We start from the raw sequence: 24066 nt of genomic DNA, 5'->3' as shown, positions 1-24066 counted from the left end.
TTTTTGTGAGTTGAATAGATTCTTGCTTCCAAACCGTGCTTCCAAACTGCAAAAAATCCAATCACGCTATGTTTGGTATGAGCGGGATCAAGGGAGTATGACTAGGGATGTGTTCAGGTCTTTGATTCTCCTTGTGCATGGGTTAACAGCCCTGTTTTATGGGTTATAGTAGCTGAATGCTGATGAGGCATTCCACAGGTAATTGGTAACAAATTACGAAAGCCAGCTGCGGCAGAGCAAAAAAATCCACGTGAAAAAAATATCACTTCAGGAACGTACTTGGGTATGCTCAGCTTTGCAGTAGAGCTGCCCTTACCTGCTGGGGCTGCTTGGCACCAGAGGGCCGTAGTGACTCGTTGGTCACTAAGTACCTGGAGTCACCAAATTTCTGAGAGCTCCTGGTTTTAGCTTCATTTCTGACATAATGCTTATGCCAGGGTTTGGAAGGGTATCTGCACCAGTGGGATTATCATGATGGCTTGAATAGGGCAGTGGCTCTTGACATTGCCCTGGCTGTTGCACTGACGAAGACTACTGCAGGGCACTAGAGTTTTAACTCAAGTCTTCCTTTGTAGTTTGAATTTAATATTTTTACAGTCAAAGAAATCTCTGAGAAATTCCATGTTCTTGGAAGTACCTTGGAGAAGGACATTTAAAAGGGGGGGACTAGGGTGGGAGGAGGAGCAAAATTTTTACAAACTTTCTTGATGTACTGTGTTTTTTGAAGTCATGGTTTTTCCATCCTGTTAGTAACAAAAATAGGTTATTTTTTAGCTGTTCTTTTTACCTTTTGCCTGAAAAGCATAGACAAATTATATTAAGTGATTAATTGCAGGAATCGTGGCATATTCAAGACAAACAAACAAAATCTTTAGATCTACAGTAAGAGGTTTGTATTACCTTTCTGCAAAAAACCATAAAACATCATGCTTCACACTTTACATCCTTCCTAAAGTTATCCACAATTGCCACAAAAAAAATTCTGTACTCTGCAGCATGGAAAGCCGTGAGGGAGAGATCTTATGTTGGTAGATGCTTCACATGTGTACTTTTCACTATTACTGTCTGAACAGAATGGGAGTTGTTAGAATAAACACCTTTTAAGCAAGTGCAAAATAACTTAGATTCAGTAATAGTGATTTTGTGCTTGCTTTTGCTATTTTTATTTGTGTTTTTATCTAAATGGTTGAGATGATCAAGAAAGAAATATGTTCCTGGAATATATTTCCAGGATGGTGGTGAGTATTAGTTTAGTTTGGTAGAACAAATGGAATAGCAAAAAAGCCTGTCATAACTTAATTAGGATAAATTAATTTTGTAGCCAGGTTTTTAGCCTTAAATGGAGAGATAAGAAGACATTTCAGGAATATGCCGTAGCATATATGCTCCCTGTATGGAGCACTGGCATATATGGAGCTTGTACCCTCTTATGGGGCACCACTGTGATGTGCAGGAATGTTATTCAGACTAAAATTTCTGACTCTATTTAGACAATCCGTATAGATCTTTATAAAAATAGTTTTGAATTATTTTGATTTTTAATGCATAGTTGAAAATACCGTGTACTTTTCTAGTGCTTTATCAGGTTCTGATAACCTTTTTACAGAGAGCTCTTTGAATTAGGACAAAACCTATTCAATACTATTCCCCATTTTTTGTTTCCTTTTTTTTTGTTGTTGTTGTTGTTTTCTGTCTTTATTTACTTGATGGTTACCTTCCTTTTGTGGTTGAAATTCATCATAATTCGATTTGCATTCAGTATGTTCCACTGTCCCACTGTTCTTTCTGTCTTGTATATGAATTCTCTGTAGATGTGGACTTAGGGCTGCCTGACTTGCAGGAGAGCAAGACCTCTCTGGAGACTGTTGCAAGTTGCAGTAGCTGTGTATGACCCTGTAGTGTCTCTGCACTAGTAGGTAGTATTGTTGTGGTCGCTTTCTGTACTGCTGTTGTGTGTGGTTTCTCCATCAGAGGTTTCAGCATTTGGATATTGGCTCTGGTCTGTACCACATGAAGAGTACTCCAGCAGAACAGCATCTGGTGATTACACAGAGAATATCTTTACTATCTTTCCTTGGCCCTTTATCCCCTCTGTCTTTACATCTGTCTGGAAGCGGTTTTCACAGTAATGACTTTGTTTTTGTTCTCACTTCTTTGATATTTACTCTCTTGCACAGGAAAGGAACAGATTCTCCTGAACTTCAGAGTCTCCAGTTCCTTCACCTCTCTTTCAGGACTAATGTGCTGGAAAATTAGAGTTGTTTAAGCCTCTGGAGACTGTCAGTGCTGCAAATCCAAGTGCTTGTGCAAGGTTCCGGGTATAAGAGGAAATGCTTGTGTAAGAAAGCTAAGCTGCTACCTCCCTCCCAGCCTCCTCCCCTTCTTTCCCTGTTACCTGTGGTGGTGAGTGAGCTTAAGGAGGAGGTTGCAGGAGAACCAGCTCCTGCTAATTGACAACATGTATTTGAAACTGAAGGGATCCTGAGGTTTAGGATCTTGGCCACATGCGGGTCTGTGACTTAATGAGGAGCAGTAAATGTCTACTGCTTTATTTATTTATTTTTAAATTGGCAAATAATTTTACTTTGATTTATTACTCTCAAAAGAATGTTTTCTACAAGCATTGCAGTCATTCAGCTTCTCTCAGGGAAGCAACATTTTAGTTTTTTCACAGCCTTGCTGGAGGAAATCCTTCAGTGAAACTGATGGGTTTGTAACAGGGTCAAGGCACCACTCCAGTTTTCTGATGACTTTGCATAGTCAGACTTGGGAGAGATTGACAGTGATTAGCAGTTGCCCACAAAAGGCAAATGTTAAAAGTCTCTAGGATTTACCATGTAAAAGGTAGTTCTTAAAGTGATCACTACTGTGCATTAATTGCTTGTAGATTTTTTTTTTTATTTTATGATGGCCTGTATATGTCTTTGCAAAACTGTGCACTCCCTTCTGTGCTTTCCTCTTCTTACTGTCTCTGCCAAAAAAAAGCAAAAAGAAAGAAACAGTAGAAAATACCTCAGCACTGACCAGTACTCTGAGGGAGGTGTGCTGTAGAAGGTTAATATCAGTGACCTGCTGGTGCAGTTTCGAGTGTGATATACTATAGTGCTCCTCAGTGAGTTAGTATTCTTTACAACATGCAGCCACTCAGCCTATAGGAAGAAATATTTAGCCTTGCTTCAAAACCAAGTCCCTGTTCCTGGCAAAAAGCAGAAGTGTGTAAATGCAAGAAGATGCATTTAGCATTCAGGCTTCTGTGGGAATTTAGCTGGGGACAAGGAATAAGCCCTGAAGCCAGTAATAATTCCTGGATTTGAAAGATGGAAATTAGGTGTAATAAATTTAAATAATGGTTAGAGGGTTTTTCTTCCCTCAAAACTTACATAAGAATTATTTGTTTTGCAAACCATTATATTTAGAGAGAGGTATAATATTCCCCTTCAATAGCAGAGTGAAACTGAACCTTTTGTGTGCGAGTTTGGTGTGCCACAATCGCTCAGTTCCTAGCATGGGCTTTTCACTGTGTCTTTTCTTGTCTTTTACCCTATGGACAGAAATGGGCTTTCTCAGGACAGAAGGCTTGATTCTGCATTGCTCTGATGTGTCCAGATGTAGCTGGTCAGGAGTGCTCAGTCCCTGGCAGACCCAGAAGTGGTTTATGAGTGAATCTGGCTAAATAGCTTTAGATTCTCAGCCATTTTCAGTAACTGGAGAAAATCTTCAGTTTGGCTCTTCTGTCTCCATCTACTACCACAAGCATTCTTAACTAAATGGTGACAAAAATGAGGAAGTTTCAAATGTTAAGGTTGATGAATTAATTAAATGTTACAAAGAACTGCAAATTAAGAGTTTTGCAGAGAATGCCATACCTACACCCCCAGATGTATCACTTTCACCATGAGCAGTGAGTTTTGTATAAAATTCAGGGATAGCAGGCAGTCCTGGGCTCGTTATTCAATTAGAGGATAAACCCACTGAAATTTTGACAACTGAGAACTCAAATTCACTTTTCATTGAAACATTTAGTTGTTCTCCCTCTCAAAAAGGGAGAACATTTAAATGTTTTTTTAAAACTTAAACATTTTTTTAATAGTAATTGAAGGAGCTAAAGCATGCGGCATTCTTTCCTGTTTTCAAAGTGAATACTTAGAAAAGTAATTTTCCATGCTGTTTTTTTTTTTTTTTTTTAAAGAACCCTTTGAATAACTTGCAGGCACTGCATTGGTAGTGGTTACTTTGCATAGAAGCTCATGAATTTATTTTTTAGAGAAAGCATCGTTGTTCTTGCAAGGTGTGACTCATATTTTTCTTTTGGACTTTTGGAGGATGAACATATTGGTTATTGAAGACCTGTACTGGAGTTCTGTGTGTGCTTACACTGTTGATTTGTAAGGAAATGCAATGTGTTGTTCAGCTATAATGACTATAAAGATGCAATGTAATATGGTGAAGACTAGTTAAACAGAAATTCTCTTTTCAACACCATGTTTATTGCACAGATCTTTGTAGGGGGAGCGTATGAGTACAGGTTTCTCCTGAAACTTAACATGAGTCTTTTTCATGTACTTTTTTTCTGTGTGCGTGTACAAACCTAATTTAGGGAGTTAGATTTGATCAGGAAGTAGAAATTAAGGCAAGACACTGTTCAGTAGCTGCCAAGGTATCTGCGAGTTACTCAGTTCCAGACTGGGTGAATGAAAAAGGTGCTATGTAGATGACTGTTAAATACTATTTTAAATAATACATCTTATTGACCCTGTAATAGAAAAAAGAAATCACCTACTATGAGTACGTGTTTTTTGTCTTTTATATTCATTCTAAATAGATTCCAGAATGACATTACTAAATAAAGACCATTCAGCATGTGTCCTACTATGGAATTATATATTTATGCTATTCTATTTTATATTGTGATGGTGTTTCTTTGATTTCCAAATGAAATTAAAATCCATGAAGACTGTAACTTTTAAGTCCTGCATACTGAGAACAAGGAGGAGCTCAGTCCATTGACATGGAAGAAAGTTTGGAGTCAACAATGAATGGGACTATACTTCTTCTTTAAATGAAAGATAAATGGGCTACTTTTAATGGAGAACACCAGTTAAAGCAGCCTTAATGTCCATGGAGATTTATCCTGCAGTTCAGAAGGGGTTTGTTGATACTATACAGAAGACAATCCTGCTCTTTTAACTTACAACAACAGGTTGTTCTTAAATGTCATTACTTCATTTATACTTGTAGTCGCTATTTTTAAATAGTTCAAGGGTTAGACTTTGTAATAGAAAAGGTACTTCAATCAATCTAAATAAATATTTGTACAGTTAGACCTGACCTCAAATACCCAGATCACTTTGATAAAAACATAGTTTTCAAGAACCGTGTTTTTTTCTGTCTTGTCAGTTTTTCTCTTTTGGCTGTTAGCATGATTTACATATGTTTCTTTAATGGAACTGAAAAAAAGAGATTTCTTTTATACATGTATGAGGGGAAAAAGACTTGTCCTCTTTGCAGCAGTTTTAGCATAATGTGTCAGGATAGCCTTGTACTCTTGGGCAACAAGGAAATTCATTGATTTGTCCATTGTAATGTTCATATGCTTCATGTTAGTAAGAAATATCAGAAAGTTTACCACATGAATCTTTCATATTTTGTTTACAAAAATGTATTTCGGTTTCCATGTCTTCAGTCACGTGAAATGTTAATAATGTTTTGAGATGTTCTTTAATATTGTTAAGGGTTTTTTTAATTTGAAAACTTTTATATTTCAAATAATATAAAGATAACTAAGACCGTTCTGTTTTCTTCAGTACTTTGGAAGCTTACTTGTAATATTCTGTGTTGAACTGGCCTGTGGTGTTTGGACCTACGAGCAGGAAATAACGGTGAGTCAGAAAAGGAGGCTGCATTTTTTTTCAACAAAAGAAAAAGATTTCCATTAGCTAACTGTTTCCTAATTGCTCTAGTGTTTATCTCTGTTCATTACTCTGACAGTCTAATTTCAAGTGACTGCCTTTTTTTTAAACAGATAATTCTTCTGGGAAACTTGTCTGTCTGGAAGGTCCTTTCTTGGTTTCTGCTTACCCCCTCTGTATTTGAGAGCCAAATCCTGCAGCACCTACCTGACTTAAGGACTTAATTTTTTTGTTAATTCTTGCTTAGACAGGTTTTCATTGAAGTCATTGAAACTTTTGGGGTTAAATATGAGCTCAGGCTTAAATAAGGCTTTTGAGAGAGCAGATGTGAGAATTTGAAGGTTTTTTTGCCCCAAAAGTTCTCCATGTTTAAAGAGTGTACTACATTGTAAAGAAATAATGTGCTCTTTCAATAGAGGACTTGCTGTCTGCTGAAATGTACACACTGCCTCCACAAGCTGTAAATGCCAGTTTTAAGCAAAACATGTCTTGACTATAAAACACTCTTCTGTAAACTTGTGAAGAGATTTTATCTCTATCTAGCTTTTATAGCTGCACCAACCTTTAATTTTCAAACTGAGGACTTGTAACCATCATGTAAGAAAATGGATAAGCATTGAACACTGAAATTAAACTGAAATGTTACTCTGCTGGCTGCTGTATCTTTACATCTTGTACTCAGTCTGGTACATTTTTATGAATAGAGGGACAAATATTTTCTCTTAACTGCCAAGATATGCCCAATATAATGGTCTTTCCAACAGTGAATAGCAATTACATTGCGGTAAGATTGGAGGGAGCTTTCTCGATATTTGCACAGTACGTGGAGCAATGGAATTTCTGGCAGATTTGAAGTCTGAAGTTACATGGCAGCACTTTGCATCAGAATTCATTCCCTTGTGGTACAGCTTCCAGATGGGTGTTACAGTATAATAGCAATTAAGGCTATCCCTTTGCTTTAAATGTCAGCTTGTGCTGATGCATTTTAAAATTGGGAATACAGACGAGGCATTCTTCATCCTATGGGCATAGCTGCCCTCTGGGGGGATTTTGCCAAGATGACTGTCATAGCTAACATCTGTCTTTCCACAGAAATCTTGTCAGTGGAAAGTACCTGAAACAACATAGCCTTCAGAGCAGTGGAACATGCTTTCTCCAACCTTCCCTATTCAGTTTGAGAACCTGAAGTTATGGTGTATTTTAGTCTGACCCCCAAGCTTTCGATTACATGCTATGCTACTGAAACCCAAACCTAGGACAGTTTGATGAAAACTGGCATAAACCTAATATATGTTAAGGCACTGGTGATGCTGTTTCCCTCCAGAAGAAAACACTGCTGTCCTTGCATCCCTTTGCTAAAGTAAGCAGTGCTGAATTCCATGCCACCATCATCTGCAGTGGGTCACAGCGAACCCAGATACTCTTTTCTTTTCTTTTTCTTTTTTCTTCTCTCCCTGTATATATATGTTTTTTCTTTCCTCATCCCCTTAAATACTGGGTTGTGTTGAGGTTTTGTTGTTGTTGTTTTGCTGTTGTTTTTTTTCTTATTTTCTCTTTTTATCTGATTTCTCACTATTATTCTCTTTGTCCTAACAATACTGCTTTTTGTGCGATAAGGTGGGGCACAGCTGGGTTTCTTGCTACTAAGACCCATAGGGAGTGTGGCAGTCTGGAAGAGCACAGTTGTTTTTCAGTGGTTCTTTCATACCTGTGCAGGTCACTTCCCTAGAGCATGCTTCCACCTACTCTGCTTGATAAAGATAAGAAGACTTCCTCTTATACCCATAAGGGTGACTTGATGTCATTTTTTTTCAGTGTAGCATGAAATCACATGGGCCCCTGGTGAGTTTGAGAGAATCAGTTGGCATTAGTGTAGGTGGATGGGTGATGTTGTCAGAAATGTCACTGAGGCATAACCGCCTCTGCTGATTCCGTATGAGCTCTCCTTGGAGTGTGGACAAGTTGCTCTAAGAGTCCTTGCATAAACAATTTTCCTTCCAGCTCATGATAGCTCTCAGCATGAAGTGGGCCTCATGACTAATTTATTCCACCCACAAGATTGAAAAGCCAGTGTGGGTTCTTGGCTTACTTAGGAATTGATCAAGCCTTGATAATCATTAGAAGAATGAGTGAGTAGATTTCAATGGCAGACCGAACTTTACAAATTTACGTTAAAATCAAACCAGCATCTCTAGTTTTTGTTTTTCTACACACTACAGAAGAGCATTGGTGTATAGTCAAACAAATGCATCTCAGGCATCTAATATTGTGCACCACTGTGTATATGAGCTGATAGGAAGCTGTTTAGTAGATACATCAATGTCCTTAGCTCACATAATCACAGAATATCACAGAATATGCTGAGTTGTAAGGGACTCACAAGGATCATTGAGTCCAGCTCTTAGCCCTGCACAGGACTCTCCCCAAGTGTCACACCACGTGCCTGAGAGTATCATCCAAACACTTCTTGAACTCTGCCAGGCTTGGTGCTGTGACCACTTCTCTGGGGAGCCTGTTCCAGCACCCAATCACCCTCTGGGGAAAGAACCTTTTTCTAATGTCCAACCGAAACCTCCCCTGACACAACTTCAGGCCATTCCCTTGGGTCCTGTCACTGGTGACCTCAGAGAAGAGATCAGTGCCTGCCCCTCCTCTTCCCCTCACAAAGAAGTTGTAACTGCAGTGAGGTCTCCCTTCAGTCTCCTCCAAGCTGAACAGACCAAGTGACCTCAGTGGCTCCTCATATGGCTTCATCCTTGGAGCAGTCAGACACACAGATTGCAAAATCGCTCCTTACCTCCAGAATTCAAATTGCCTTTCTACGGTGGGGTTTAGATTGTTTTGCCTTGCTTTTAATTTCCTTCTCTTACTTCTTTAGCATTTTTTCCACCTTTCTTTTTTTCCCCATTGATTTCCTAAGGAAGTTGGATGCCTTGTGTTGCAGGCATAACCTTGGACTGTGTTCAACTCAAACAATAAAAACTAATAAAAAATATTCTAGCAAATATGAACTTAATTGCAGCAATATCAAATTACTGAAGAAAGCAGAGTGCTAGCTTACAATGCAGAAGAAAGAGAAATGCATTGAATACAAACCAAATTGTTTTATTATAGTGACCAGTCTAAATATTTGTGATAGAAAGATTCTGTGATACTGTTTTAAAGTATTTTTAGTACTCTACTGCTAACATATTTTTCATGTGGACCATTGTGAGTTCAACACTTTATCACTTAAGAGAGAAAAATCTGCTAAATGAAAGGCATGTTAAGTTTCTGGGACATTATTAATATATTAATGATATGAAGCTTTACTAGGGCATCAGAAATAGTAGCATAACTTAATAGCAGTAATGAAACATTATCACATGTTCTTATTTGTCTTATGGGTTCAGGCAGGCAATGATTGTCCCTATGTTTTTGTAGAGCATAGAGCACGATGAAGACCAGGCTTCTTGGGAAATACTGTGATCAGGCTTTTTTATTAGATAACATTTGTTGCTACTTGCAGAATGCTTTTACTGTTTGCTCCAAATTGAACAGGATAGCAAAATCACGGCTGCTAGAGGAGCTGGGCTCCCCTGCCATCCAAGCGACAGCTGATATTGCGATTTCGATTTCTTTCACCATGAGTGTAAAGGCTAATGGAAACAAGGCAAAACTCAACGTGAGTGATATGTGTGCCTAGGAGGGCAGTGCAGTCTTCAGCAACTTGTTTTGTTTTGGCACACTGAAATTTGTGCAGCTGAATGGAAGTGAGGTTCTAATCTTGATTCTTAAATGCATTGCATGCCGCTTCTGTTGTTTGTAACGAATTGCTGACGTGTCATATTCAGGCAATGGAGAGCACCAGCACCTCACTTCTGAGTAGTCAAATTTGAAAGAAAAATACTTCAAGAATCCTTGAAATATTTATTTGTAAATTTCAAGATTTACAAGACTGTGAGTGTGTCTGAAGAAAAAAGATCACAAGACCTCATCTGCATTTCCTTGTTTCTGTTCTTGAGCAAGATACCGAAATGGAGCACATTAAGGATACCTGCATACAGGACTCCTGACCGCTCCAGAAAATCATTGAAAAAGCTCTTGGGGTAGAATTCCTTGCAATTAATTTTATATATGTAGAAGTTAGACATTTAGATCTAAGTTTGTCACCTTAGACAGTGAAGTGGATTTGAGACTTCAAGGCAGTGGTACATCTGCTCTGTTTAAATTACTTATCTTGAGATCAATTGCCCTGTTCGGCTGCCTGTATCTTTCTCTTGACTAAGAAGACACCAGGGAGATACCTAAACTGGGGCAGACAAATGCTATCCCTGATGACTTGGATGGGACTCAGTTCACGTTTTATGCCAGGAAAAAAATATGGTAATGGTGTAACCAAATTGTACCCAACTATCCCTGAATCTCTCCAAAACGTAACTCCTTTTCCAGCGTAGATTAATTTGTAAGCAAAGGAAACAAATAACTTTTCCCTGATATTTTAAGGAAAGCTTGTGAAGTATTAGTATCATAAAAATTGCAACACTTGTTTTCCTGTTTTATTTGTATACAGCGTTATTTTGGTCATTGCACTGGAAAGATCACAAAATAGATGGAATTTGTGGATTTGGAGCCACAAGATTATTGATCCATTGTGTGAATCATTTATCTTTCCTTGCTCCAGGTTCCAGTGCAGTGGTCTGATATGATCACACTGAAAGCCAGGATGACCAATTATGGCCTACCTAGGTACCAGTGGCTGACCCATGCTTGGAATTTCTTCCAGAGGGAGGTAAGATGACAGTAATTCATGAACTGAAATAATGCATGCTCAGTAAGTGTTACTTATCTGCTAAAGGAAGAGGTTTGGTTTTAAGTGAAAAGTTAATTTCATATGAAACACTGTGTAGTGATGGTATCTTTTAACATCACTTGATATCCAGTTCTTTAGTTTTTATATGCCCTAAAGATACTTAAACACCAAAAGAAAAATGTCACTAAATTCAGTGAAATCGCTAACACTCTCTTCTCCTTTGCCAGCAAGTTTAGGACATCAACACCTTTTAGGGTTGCTGTAGCATTTTAGGATACAATGTATATAAAATTAAAAATCTGCAGATTAAGTAAAATGAATACGTGGTTTTAATATTAAACTGTGCTCCCCTTCCTGTAGGCTCTGTTAGTTTCTTTTCATCAAGCTGTCATGGTTAAGATATGTGTTTAGCTGGAAAGGAGTGGAAAAGGAAGTTTTCATAAAGATACCTGCACTGTCTGTTTGGTTGAGGTTTGTGAAAATGATCAGGGTTTTTATTTCCTTTTACTGGGGGGGTGGGTCAGAAACAAACCAAAAAGCTTCCTTGTGTATTCACAGCTTTGCCCTCTACCCTACTAAAATTCAGAACTTTTTTTAAAGAATGAAGTTTAAAGAATGAAGTATTATGTTACAGAAACATGAAATCGCCCAAGGTAAAACCCATTAACTCCAAATATAACTCACATGCAGGAAGAGAACTCCTTAAATGCCTGTCATTGTGCTGCTCTTGTTGAAATGTTGAAATCTATCAATGTTGCACAGATTTCCTGTTTATTTAAGCAATTCCTGGCAGCACTTGATTCGTCTGTATTTATACTAAAACCTGAAAGAAAGAGGTTAAACACCAGCATACCCCCACCTTGTTCTCTGCTCTGGCCATTCAAGTGCTCTGTGAAACTGAGTAATTCTTCATGTGCAGGTAGAGTGTTTATATCTGTTCTGTACCTGAGATAATATAATCAAATGGTCTCAATCAATTTTCCTTGAATAGAGCTGGTACTGTGTCTTGGTTGAAATGCATAGGTTGAATAAATTAAAAACTGCCTCTTATCTTCATAGTTGTTGTGGCGTCATCATAATGACTGGTTATAATATGAATATTAGTAACAAAATTTCAACTATGTCCTAACTTTTCTAGGGTAGAAAAACTTTGTTTTAGAAGTCAGATTTTCTGTATTCCATCTCTGACCAGATGAATGATTTGGGGAAAGTTTGAAGTGAACATTTGAGAAACCTCTTTTACAGATTCTACTTAATTAATGGGCTCTTCTTGATATTGTGTCCACTCATAACTCAGATGCTGTATTTATGAGCCTGGCATGTGCGTTATTCCTGAATGAGCACTTTGCTTGTGGCCCTTCTTCAGTCAGATAAATTGTGATTACAGTTCTGTTACCAAAGATTCAGCCCTGATCAACTTGGTTTTCTCTCTTCTGTGTCAGAAGGGAAATGTGTTTTCCCTCAACCCTCTTGGTGGTCTAATACCAGACTTGTGACTATGCTAAGGAAGATGGTAAGGGTCAACTGAAGTCAGNATTCCTGAATGAGCACTTTGCTTGTGGCCCTTCTTCAGTCAGATAAATTGTGATTACAGTTCTGTTACCAAAGATTCAGCCCTGATCAACTTGGTCTTTTAACATCTGAGACAGAAGGGAAATGTGTTTTCCCTCAACCCTCTTGGTGGTCTAATACCAGACTTGTGACTATGCTAAGGAAGATGGTAAGGGTCAACTGAAGTCAGGAAAGAAGAGCTGGGTGGGGGAAGAAAAGATTTGAGAGTAAGAAAAGGAAGTTTAATGACATGGTCTTTGCAATTACAGTGAGGAGGCAAAGCTTGAGCTTTCCTTAAAGTCCTGTGTTGGAACTACCAAACTAATAAAAACAGAGACTTTAAAGTTGTGGTAAAGAAGGAAGAAGTGACATTTTTAAGAGGACTGGTAAAGTCAAGGGCAGAGTGTGTGCCAACAGTCTGGGCACTGATCTGCTTGATTGTGACCAAGGAGTGGTGTGGAATACAGGACTCTGGCTCTGAAGTGGGTAAGGATGGGGCAAATATGTTCCCAAGCCCATGGGTCAAAGGAACCAGAGGATGACTTACACTCAGGCTGGTACTGGAGGGCATTCAGACAGAAAAAAAATTGCATCTTGTTTCTGCAGCAAGACTTCTTTTCAGTCATGTCAAGTCTGCATCCAATTCCAAACCAAATCTAATGTAGCTGCTTTATCCCTTTTCTATATGAAAGCAGCTGCTAGTGTGGTAGACTGGTCATTTGGCTTTAAATCTCCGGGTGTGCTTTGCAGAGGAGAAGACAGTTTGTTAGTCCTGTGTTTTTTATAGCCAATTACAGCTGATCTGCTTTGCAGCCAGACTTCTTACTTTTATGGTTGATTCTGCTGGAGTATTTGCTTTAGTGTGATACCCTTTCCTGTTATTTTCTGTTTTCCTTTTAGCATTTGCGATTTCTATACCTTTTTGCTCACACTTTATTCTGTTTTTTTCCTTTTTTTTTTTTCTGTTGTAAGACCCCAGCCTCGCCTCAGGAGCTCATCAAAGGGGTTTTACATCATAAAGATACAGAGTCCCAAAACCTGTCTGATGGATTTATTAAAAGGGCCTTAGGTTCATTTATACCTTTAGGTCACGCGTGGGAAAAACACTGCAATATTTTCAGGAGGTCAAAATAACACACTTTTACTGGCAAACTTTGGAAAATAAGGGAACTTGGCAAAAGTTTAAAGAACACATTCAGTCAGAAAGCATTTCACAAAGCATTGACTTAGCAAATTCCAACCCATCCAGGTTTAAGTTACCCAAATATCAAGAAAAGGGGATTAGAAGTAAAGAAAAAGAGAGAGATAGAGAATTATACCTATTGCCTTAGGGCCACGATAGCATCAACTACTACAAATCCAAGGGCAATAGGGCTGTGACCACGTGGAGGCCTCATGGTGTTGGTTTTATTTGCTCTGGACTCCTGTGACCACCCACCCCCTCCTCAACCCCAAGTGGGGCTTCTGGTGTGCCATCCATTCTGGATCTGGGTTAGGGGCCCCTGGGGGTGCGGTGTGGGGTGTGTGACAATGGCAAATGGCCATTCTGTGGCTGGATTAGGGGCTCCAGGGAGTGTGGTGTGGGGCAGTGCTCCCCATGTGCCAGTGACTGACAACTGCACCAAAGGCATTCAAGGAGGCAGGGTTTTGAGGCAGAGCACCATCCCACCCTTGATCTGCCCCCTCGCCCACACACTGAGTTGTTTCAAGCCATTGCTTTCATTTTCTCATGTCTGTATTCAGGTAAATCTGTGCTTTTTCTGGTTTTCAACAGATGTGTCCATAGTTGTATCCTTGCAGGAATAGTCCTCACTAGTAAGACCTTTCCCTACTATTTCTTTCAGCCACTGGTATACTTGTCCATTAGTCACCATTTTGGCATGAAATTACCATGAGTTAGTTCCTTGTAGTAAGGATAGGAGAATTCCAGGACAGGACAATTTATGTGAAGCATCCTTTGAGGAAGCAATTGGGATTTAATGGACAGAGCCATTCCATTGACTATTTCTGAGGTATTCATTGGTCATTACCTTGAAATTTTCATGTTGCTTTTCTGTAAAAGTACAACAAAACAATATACATGGAAGATCTTGTAGATACTTTTAGTTCTATGTACATATTTTAGAAGCTGGTATTAGGAATTTATTTAGCTTTTTTGGTGTCCTAGTTTCATGAAGAAGTAACATCATTATTGCTGATCTTGGCTAATCCTTCCTTTGCAGTTTAAATGTTGTGGCGTGGTGTACTTCACAGACTGGCTGGAAATGACAGAGTTGGACTGGCCACCTGACTCCTGTTGTGTCAGAGAGTTCCCAGGATGCTCTAAGCAGGCACATCATGAGGATCTCAGTGACCTTTATCAGGAGGTAGGAAGAAAAGTATTAATATTTCAGAAGGCTTTGTGCATTCTTCCTGATACAGTAATTTTCTGAATTTGTAGTGCAACAGAGGAATTTGTTTGTAGAGTAGTTTTGTTTATGGAAAGTGTTTATTGTGTTTATGTTTATTATTAATGCTGAAGGAAGGACAGATGGACCTACCCACCCTTGCCTGGGAGTGAGATAAGTTAATGGCAATGCAGTTAACGTCTGAGATGTGCTTAAACATTGAGGTATTTATTTTATATCAGTTAGGTTGGAGTTCAAATTTGCTTTAATCCAAAAGTTAAAAATTAATTGTGATGTAATGTCCAGGCTCCAGCCCATTAAACTAATGTAGGGTAAGTGTAAGAGTACTCTAGTGAAATATATAGTGAAGGAGGCTATTGAGAATTTCTTAGGAAGATGAGAGCGCTCTTGATAAAAGGTCTTATGCCAGGAGGCAGGTAATTCAGTTGTTGTACTCTGAGCATGCATAGAAACTTGTTGTGGAAATGTTCTTTTTCTCTACTGCATTACAGTATGATTATTTAAAAAGAATTACAAAAAAAGCACCTTAAAACCAGGAGAGGACCTATTTAAACTCAAAGGAGATGATCATGGTAGCAAGTCATTACTGTTCTTAGAGTGAAAATTATAAAAAAAGATAAATACGCTCTCTACTAAAACTCAGTTCTTACATAAATATTGTCCAAAGTCATGTTTTTCTGAAGACTGGTTTGCTTACTACCATTTTTAGTGCTAACAGACCTCTGAAGACTTTTAATTGTGCATTCAGTAATAGCAGAATGACCAATAGTCCAGATAGTCCAACAGCGACAAAAGGCATGTCTCAGTCAGGTAGTTATGAGGATCTGACAAGAGATGCATTCTTCATTTGATTGCTTTTAGAGTAATATAGGGTGCATAGGAAGGAGGTTGGACATGAGAAGTGTGCTTTCAGGTGCTGAAGCATGAACATTTCTCCAGTGGATGGTGTAGCTCTGCATTGTGGAAGAGTACCTAAAGAACAGTTTTATTTTGTCCCATTTTTTTACGCTGTTCAAGACCCTTTCTTACAAGAATCAGTTGCATGGCTTTTGTTCAGGAGCTGTGGAGCAATACCTCTGAAGCAGGGGAGATTCGCTATATAAACAAGCCCAAATGATTATTAGCTATTGCCAGGAACCAAACAAGTTTTGGGGAAATGAATTTGTATGGTATTGACTCTGTGAAGAGAAGTTATATCATCTATTCTGGACTTTCTGACATCCATCCTAGGAGGTGGTGTGCTTCCATTAGGAAGAGCTGCCAAAAGGCAGGTGCCTCAGAAGGCCAGTCTTTGCTAGGAAACCTTAAAGACAGCGGTGGAGGCTATTTTCTTTCCACCAGCTATTTGTAGAACCTCTCTTGCCTTCTGGCAAGGCTCACAGCACTGACAGCACTGGTTACTCTTTAGAGGTGTCAGTCTCTGTATAGGAAAGCCATTCAGGCTTCTTCTGGGGCCTGTGTGACAGGGAGAGTTCAGAAGGATGCTGAAACTGAAACCATACGCTGTTGAAAACTCAACGAAACCAATATTTATTACCAAGAGGTGGCCAACAAAACGAAAACACCCAAGAGAGAAAGAAGAAGGAGGAGAAAAATAAGCCCTCAGTACGACTCCCCCAGTCACCCAGGTGTTGCTTATGAAGTTATCTTACCAACCCAGAATGCCTAGAATTACCCATAGCAAAAGCTGCATTCTCGGAGAGTCGGCAGGCTCACAAGATAGCGGGCGTCCCCGCAGAAGGCAATGTTGTCCTTTGATGTGAAGCTTGCGTACTTCCAGCATGAGCTATCTGCTTTTTATACAATTAATTGGTGATGTCTACCTGGGCAGGTGTGGTCAGCACCGCCCAGCTAGAGGCCTTCAGTCCCTCCCAGCGTTATGTAAGTGGTGTCCCTTCTGCACATGCGTGTGTACTTTGGAATTCCCCACACGCTTGTGTGCTATACTTCAGGGGATCTTTTCTAAATGAGTCTGGGGGCGTACTTCATCACCCTCCACTTTCTCCTTCGAGTGCCCTTGAAAGGCTGTCAACCAATAGAGAGGTACCAATTAAGTATAGTTTATACAAGATGCTGGGCCAACCACAGACCGAAAAATAGCAGCATCTAATTGAGCACGAATACAGCCTGCCAGTAGTATTCTTGAAGAAGCAAAAATTGTGGCTCACTCTTCAGTGATGGTTGTTTTTTGTAATACCATTGCCACTGTTAATACCACACAGACCAAGTCTGTTGCAGAGAGCCCTCAAGAAGTGTAAATATATTGAAACTGTAGAACATTCATTTGCCCCATGCATCTTTCGTACTTATGTGAAAAGGCAGGAGTATGTAAGCAGTGTCACTCAATGAAAAATTGCTTTTTGAGCACAGGAAGCTCAGAAATTTCTGAGAGGTACTAGTCACTGGAGTGTCAAGTGTGCCAGGTTTTCTTGTGTCATATCTTCTGCTAACATTTCATGCCCACAGCCATATTCCAGGAAAGTGGTTCTCTGAACACTTCATATGTTCAAATTCTTTCAGTTCTCCTTGGAGAAAATTAATAGCCAAAGATAATTATTATGTAGGACGTAAGGGCTGTGTTAAGGCCTACTTGATAAAAAGAAAGGCTATGTGGCTTTTTTTCTAAAAGAAACCTGAAGGGTACATTTATGGTTGTTCTGCCCCTGCTGTACCAGAGAGCATTTTGGGTGGATTCAGTACTTGGCAAAAATTTATTTTTTGGTTCTCTACGACAGAACCCATTCCAAAAAGGGACAGGCTGGGTTCTGTTGTACCAGCCACAAAAATACTTCATTTCTCTTAGAGATATGTACAGTATTTGCTTGGCAAAACATTTCTTTCCATGTTGCTTGCCTGTGGGTTGTCTCACAGACTCTTGCAGTATACTTGCTAATAAGTTTATCAGTATCATGCAAAACTTCCAAGGCTAATCTGCCTAAATTCTGCTTTGGAGAGCTGAAGGAAAAAAAGCGTTTTTAGAAACTGATTCAAAACAAACTTGCGTAGTCTGGTGGTTTGAGAGGGAGCCTGATAAGATTAGCCTTGCTAGCCTAAAATTGGCTTATGTAAATGCTTGGCAAGTCCATTCTGGTAGTTCAGAAAAATTCTTTGTAGTACTTCAGAAAACCAAAGTTTGGTTTGTCTGGGATTGATAAATATTTTTTGTTGTAACTGTGCTGTAATTTTTTGCTGGAAACTCAGAGCTTTTTGTAGTCTAAGTTGGAATCCTTCACAGTTTAATTTTTGCAGAAAGAAAGGTGACATAGTTCTGCTTGCGAATATTTTTGGCAGGAATCATATTTTTCCCTCTGTGATTTTGAAAGCTGTTTTTCAAATGCACTAGTCTCCTTGGATTGCTTTTATTCTGATGAGCTTCACCTTTGGTGCAGTTCATGGAAGAGACTGACCTTAGAGCATGATTGTGAGGGAAGTGTGAAGATGACAGTATGGCCTTGGAGGTCTGTTGTGGTCTGAGCTCTGCCCATCTTGAGGTGGGGAACTGCAGCCTAGATAAAATGATTGGTAGGAGTTGATATCTTCAAAAACATCAAACTTGCATGTTCAATATTTTCTTTTGTTTTCTAGCATAATTTTGAGTACTCAAAATTTGTTTTAGTTAAATTAATTTTGTTTTAATTTTGGTTTTATTTTAATTTTTAATATTAAAATTTGTTTTCAATAAATAAAAATATAATTGTGAGTATACTCAAAATTTGAGTATACAGAAGATTTGTTGATTATGTTGAGGGCTTATCTTTTCTGCTCTGAGAAGTGCCTTATTTAAGTTCAAGTTCTTATTCTGTGATGTTGCAGTAAATCAGAAATACACTCTTTTTTCCCACTTTAAAACTGAAAGTTTAAAATGGCTTTAATCCTTAGCTCTGTAGGAATGTGAAGCTAATTCTTCTGAATGATTGCTGCAAAGATTTGTACTATATTTGACTTGGCAACAAAAGCTCCCCATTTAGTGACAAACTTTTACTTTTGCCAAAGAAAGTATATTTTTATACTGTTTAACTGCAGGCTACCAACTATGAAAGTGTCACATAAGCAGAAATAAAATGCGTGAATGTGAAGATAACAGGGCTGGCAGGGTGTTTCTCAGTTTTGAAACTGATTTTGAATTTGTATGAGATCAGAACTGTAAGAACATCATTAAATGGAGGGAAACAGTCTATCTAGATTGGGCATAATTTGTCTCAGTTATGTGTCTGTACTGCAGGAGATGTAGGTATTAATGTTATCTCTCTCTGTTAATGGATGTTTTCTCCAGGCAACAAATGATCTGAGTTTGAATATTGCTGTGGTGGAGCATTTTTAAATTGTGACCAGCATGTACCTTCATTCCTTTAAGTTATCAAAAGTACTAAAATGCAGCCGATTTCTCTGTAATTAAAAACAAATTTGAAAAATAGTATAGCTACAACTGTCTTCTAAGTGAAGAAAAGACGCCAACATGACAGTTTTTGTTCCCCCTCAAGTTCAATTACATTGCTTTTGCTACAATGTGGTTTTTTTCTTTTGAAATTTCAAAGAATGCACATTTGCTTCTTCTTCTGTGTCTGTTACTGTTTAGGAAATGACATAGTGAAATGAGGAAAGACATTGAGATCCTTTAATTTACTCTGGTACAGTTATCATATAGTACATTAATTTTCTTCAGATCCTAAATGAAAGTCTGTTGAATGCAGTGTGAATTTTGTGTATGTGGCAAAAATTGGGCCATTTGTTAAGTACATTAAGGGCTGCAGCATTTGAAATTGTTGTCTTTGGGGAATTCCAGCATGATTGAAAAGTGCTGTTTATCGTGTCCTGTCTTCAAATTCCATTGCTTTGATCAATTGCTTTCCTTTCTTAATTAAAAACATAAGAAATATGGGATAAGGATTATATACGCAAAAAATAACATTCTAAAGACAGTGCCCATTTTGATGGGTTCCTGATGTCTGCTTCTGGGACCAGTACCTCATGGTATTACCTCATCCAGTTTGCTACTCTGAATTTTCCATCAGTGTCTGTGTTCCTTTGATTTTTTTTTTTCTTTTGTGCTGTGAAACCCTGCAAAGTTAAGAATATAGAATAAGCATCATTCAGAGTAGCAAAGGGACCTCCTTTCAAAGTTTTATTCTCTCTAGGACTGGGCATCGCCCTTACTGAGCAATGAGCATTGTAACTTGTGCTTGCAGCTGTTATTCAGTAGTTCCCAGTCACTGTCTCTTTGTGGATCCTTGCTGCCCTGTGAGGGCTTGGGAGCTTTCCTGAAGCCTTGTATGGTAATTAGTTGGCTTTAATTAGTGAGGAAATTGTACAGCATGAATTGATGGTTTGGAAAGAGCTTAATTTCCATTTCTATGCAACATCAACTTAAGATGTGTCAATGTAGTTTTCCTCAGACTTTTTCTGATTAGTTATTCAGGTCTGTAGATCTTTCCTAGAGTACTGTTTTAGTTTTGGATATAATAAAGGTGATATTTGTAAAAACAGCCTAAAGAGTTTAAAATAATTGACAACCTTGAGGATCTTCAAATTAAGGAGAGAAACAAGATGCTAAAGAGAATTTTAGTTACTTTTAAACAAAACCTAAACAAAACCAGCAGAGTTTCTTTAAAAATCAGTGAGTTGATACAAACTCAGATCAACTTTGAGGGATTTCTGAATTGAAGAGCAGCACAGATCTCTTGCAGCTTGTTACATGCAGTAAAGTCTCTTTGTGTGAGAAAACTTAAGGATGGCATTATGGAAGCACTTCAAAAGTAGGCAAAATAACTTTCAAAATATTGTTTGAAGGAAGTGAGGGATACATTTTTGGGAGCCAGAAAATCCAGCACTGAGTAGGACGAGCTAAACCTTGGGAACTGCAAACCAAGTAATATTGACTGGGTTTTTTTAATCTATTTTTGTTTTCTAGGGATGCGGTAAAAAAATGTACACTTTTTTGAGAGGGACGAAGCAATTGCAAGTGCTGAGATTTCTAGGCATCTCTATCGGAGTTACGCAGATCCTGGCTATGATCCTCACCATTACTTTGCTGTGGGCTCTGTACTATGACAGAAGGGATCCTAGGACAGATCAGATCATGGCCCTGAAAAGTGATACCTCGCAGGAGCTACTGAAACCAAGCCTGACCAGGATCTTTGAACATACATCCATGGCAAACAGCTTTAATACACACTTTGAAATGGAAGAGCTAGAGGTGATGCAATGAGTCTGAGAAGTCACGGAGGGTTTTAATTGTTTTGTTGTGTTTTTATTCTGTTCCATCAAATATGCCAAATATACTGGTCGTCTTATGTGTCAAAAACCAGCTAATGAGTGGAAGTGAAGGAGACAAGAAAGAAAAGCCTGTTGTCAGCTTCTTAGCCATGTCCTCAACCATGAAACAGAGTTGATTTTGCATGCTTGTTTTTTAAAAGGCACTCATTGGGTTGGGCATAATAATATTTTACTTGCTGTCACAATCTGTGTGATGTATAAAACACTGATTCATTCACAAGTAGACAGAACCTCTAAGGAAACGTCATGGGAAAGGAAGAGAAATACTCATCTTGTGAAGAAACAACGTGCTTTGGACAGACAAAATGTGACTTCGGTTGAAATGGACTTTTAAATTTTAATAAGCCATTTGGAAAATGTCTTAATCAGGGATCTGTGTATGCATAATTGTGTGTTTTCGTGTGTGCATGAAAAGCAGAACTAGAATTCAAGTTAATACTTGGATTAAAAAATTTGCAAGATTTGTAAAAAGGGCGAGATTATCTTTTTTCTAACAAACCCTTTATCTTAGCTTTTGTTGTTAAAGATGTTCAAAAATTTCTATTTTTATCTAACGTAACTGTTTATTTTTTAATTTTAAATGTATTACACAGGGATTCAAAACTAAACTATAACTCTGGACAATAGACTTTAATTTTCTGGAGAATTCGTCCTTGACAGTTTGTTCTACAGACTGTTTCTTAGTGAAAAGGAAGAAAACCTTAAACGTTCTTTCCAAAATGGGAATCAGTATAGGAGTAGCACATTTGTAGAGATAAATCTTTTCTCCTATCTGTGATTCCCCTGAAGCTAGAAACAAAAGACTGAAAGAAAAATGCTTACACTTCTGGATGCTATTGCAATAATTCTAAAAGTATATGAGGAGAATTTATACTTTGGCGACTTCTTCATTAAGAGCTCTCTGGTGGCTTAAAATGCCAACTGGAAATAGCATTAAAATATATTTATTGAGGTGGGAAAAGTGCATTTTACTGTATTTTTATGAACAGTGTTTATTTCATAAGATTATTTTTACAATTGGCCACGCTCCTGAAATATATATTTGTTCCACTGAGTATAGTTGTGGCAAATGGAGTTTTTACATAATATTATGTTAAAAAAAAATCTTTCATTTGTTTTGGAATTTGTAAAAGAAAAAAAAGTAAAGTGTGATTTGGTAGACAATAAAATTACTTTTCTCTTAAATTCCATAATGGCTTTTTTGTTTTTAAGTTGTGGAGTGGGAATACTGTGAGTGGGCATTGTGAGGGTCCTCCTGCTAGTGTGAGTTAATTTGAAATATCTTTACCCTTTCCAGAGAAACTACATTGTAAGTTTCATTTTCTTTTTTTTTAATTGTCTCTCAGAAAGCTTCTTAAGGGCTTGTGAAATTAAGGTCTTCAGTTATGTGGGCTGTTGTTTGCTTTTTAGTAGTCTGCATGTGGGTGTAATCATTTCAAGGGTAGTATTGCAAGCAAGATTACTTTTCTGCCTTTGTATGTCTCCTTAAGATGCTAATACTTATTTTGGGAGTTAAGAAAAAGACTAAAGGATAGGTTGTCCCAAAATTTTGCTTGGAGTATCTTTTTTGAGAAATACTTTCCTGTGTTCTATTCTGGAAGCCTTGGCCCAGTGTAACTGTGTAGGCACAGCCGACTTCCATGCCTACCTCTGCTCAGCCTGGGCAGTGTTGCTGTAGAAAAGGGTGAGATTCCTGTCTAGAAAAGGAGCAGGTGTGCTCAGAGTGCTACAGAGACCCGTGGTGCTACACAGTGGGTTGAGTCATCATTGTTTTTCCCAGTTTAAAACCACAAAAAAAAAAAGCCCAGACAAATCACAAATGGTGGAATCTTGATAATAGATTGCATATACACATACATTCCGCTGTGGATTACAATGGATTACAGCTGAATGTAGGAGATTTCAATTAAGTAAGGTAAAAAAATAATATAAAAAAAAATGTAAAATTTCCTTTGTCCAGGAAACCCCAGCCCTTAAAGTTTTACTCAAGGAGTATCTATGGAAGATCCTTTGTCCATGTTCAGCTATCTCTAGTCTTTCCCTGTGAGGAGGAGTCAGACTACCAGTTAGGGTTGCTTGTGTGTCTTCTTGTGTCCAGGTTAGAGCTCCCGAAGGAACAAATATGGTGAGCCAAGCTAGGAGGATATGTTGGAATTTAGAGATACTTCCAGCTCAGGTCATTTGGTTTTAGGCTTTTCAGGTGCTGAGGAAGCACTGCCATCATGTGCAGTCAGGTTATTTTAACAGCAGAGGAATTGCTTGGAGTAGGTCTCCTTTGATATAGAACCAGTCCCCCAGATTTGGAGGTTTGTGGACCTCCAATGAACATCTGCAGTCAAGGTAGCCTCACTTGGGCTTGGCTTCCCAAATCCTGATCCAGTCTGCGTTCAGCATGGGGCTGGTTTCATTAGTGGAACAACCCACATGTCAGAAATGATAAAATATTCCCTCCCTAGTAAGAACTATTGGTAAGTATTCTGGGAAAGAATCCTTCTATTTTGAGCATCTAACCACATTTGCAGAAATAGGTCTCAGGTGTAAACTTTCTTAGCTCAGGCTGTGAGGTGTCTCTGTTTTTCTAGAGCTTCTTCAAAGAGCCTTAAAATTAATTGACTGAGCCTGCTCTTTTCCTGTAGAGCTTTAGGATATATGTAGGAGAGAGGCTGCTTGGCAAGAGGGGAACATTTAGGTACTTATAGTAGTGAAAACTACTTCATCCTTTTCTTTGTCCCTCAATTTTGCAGGAGTACTTGGAGAAGGATGGTGTATTCTTTGTTCTGTAATGAACTAAATCTCTCTTGTTGCAACAAACAACTGTGGAAATGCTCCTTAACGTTTTTCACAGAGCACTCAAGGTATGCTCAAGGAGAGAAATTGTATTGGACAAAGGAGGCACTCCCTGCTGCACCAGGTGTTCCTGTTCGGCCTAGTGAATCATACCCAGTCCCTGGGACTGTGCCTATTGCTGTGGGGCTAAGAACAGTCATGATTTGGGATTATGGGGATGCTTTTAGGAGGCAAAAATCACTATTCCCTAACGTTGGATAAGGTATTGATTCACCTGCCAGCAGGTTGTATGCCAAGGCTTTTGGAAGGAAACAGCTATATTTTCTTTATAAGTGTTCATTTTGTA

At 38.5% G+C, this 24066-nt stretch overlaps 1 protein-coding gene across 4 annotated transcripts in view; it reads left to right on the top strand.

Moving 5' to 3' along the window:
- The window catches only part of TSPAN12 (tetraspanin 12), a 46560-nt gene extending 24441 nt beyond the window's left edge, over positions 1–22119 (top strand). For 3 of the 4 annotated variants that reach the window (XM_017818214.1, XM_017818213.1, XM_017818216.1), the window contains 4 exons: positions 5805–5879; positions 10573–10680; positions 14475–14618; positions 20569–22119. In XM_017818214.1, coding sequence (XP_017673703.1) covers positions 5805–5879; positions 10573–10680; positions 14475–14618; positions 20569–20865 — 624 coding nt within the window. In that variant the 3' untranslated portion in view covers positions 20866–22119. The remainder of the gene's footprint in view (positions 1–5804; positions 5880–10572; positions 10681–14474; positions 14619–20568) is intronic. The other variant, XM_017818215.1, reaches the window with a different exon arrangement.
- The last annotated feature ends 1947 nt before the right edge of the window (positions 22120–24066 follow it).

This window comes from Lepidothrix coronata, unplaced genomic scaffold, assembly GCF_001604755.1.
Source record: "Lepidothrix coronata isolate B3197 unplaced genomic scaffold, Lepidothrix_coronata-1.0 Scaffold66, whole genome shotgun sequence".
NCBI classification, from domain to species: Eukaryota; Metazoa; Chordata; class Aves; order Passeriformes; family Pipridae; genus Lepidothrix; species Lepidothrix coronata.
The sequence above is the reverse complement of the archived record's forward strand: the minus strand, read 5'-3'. Positions and strand labels throughout refer to the sequence as shown.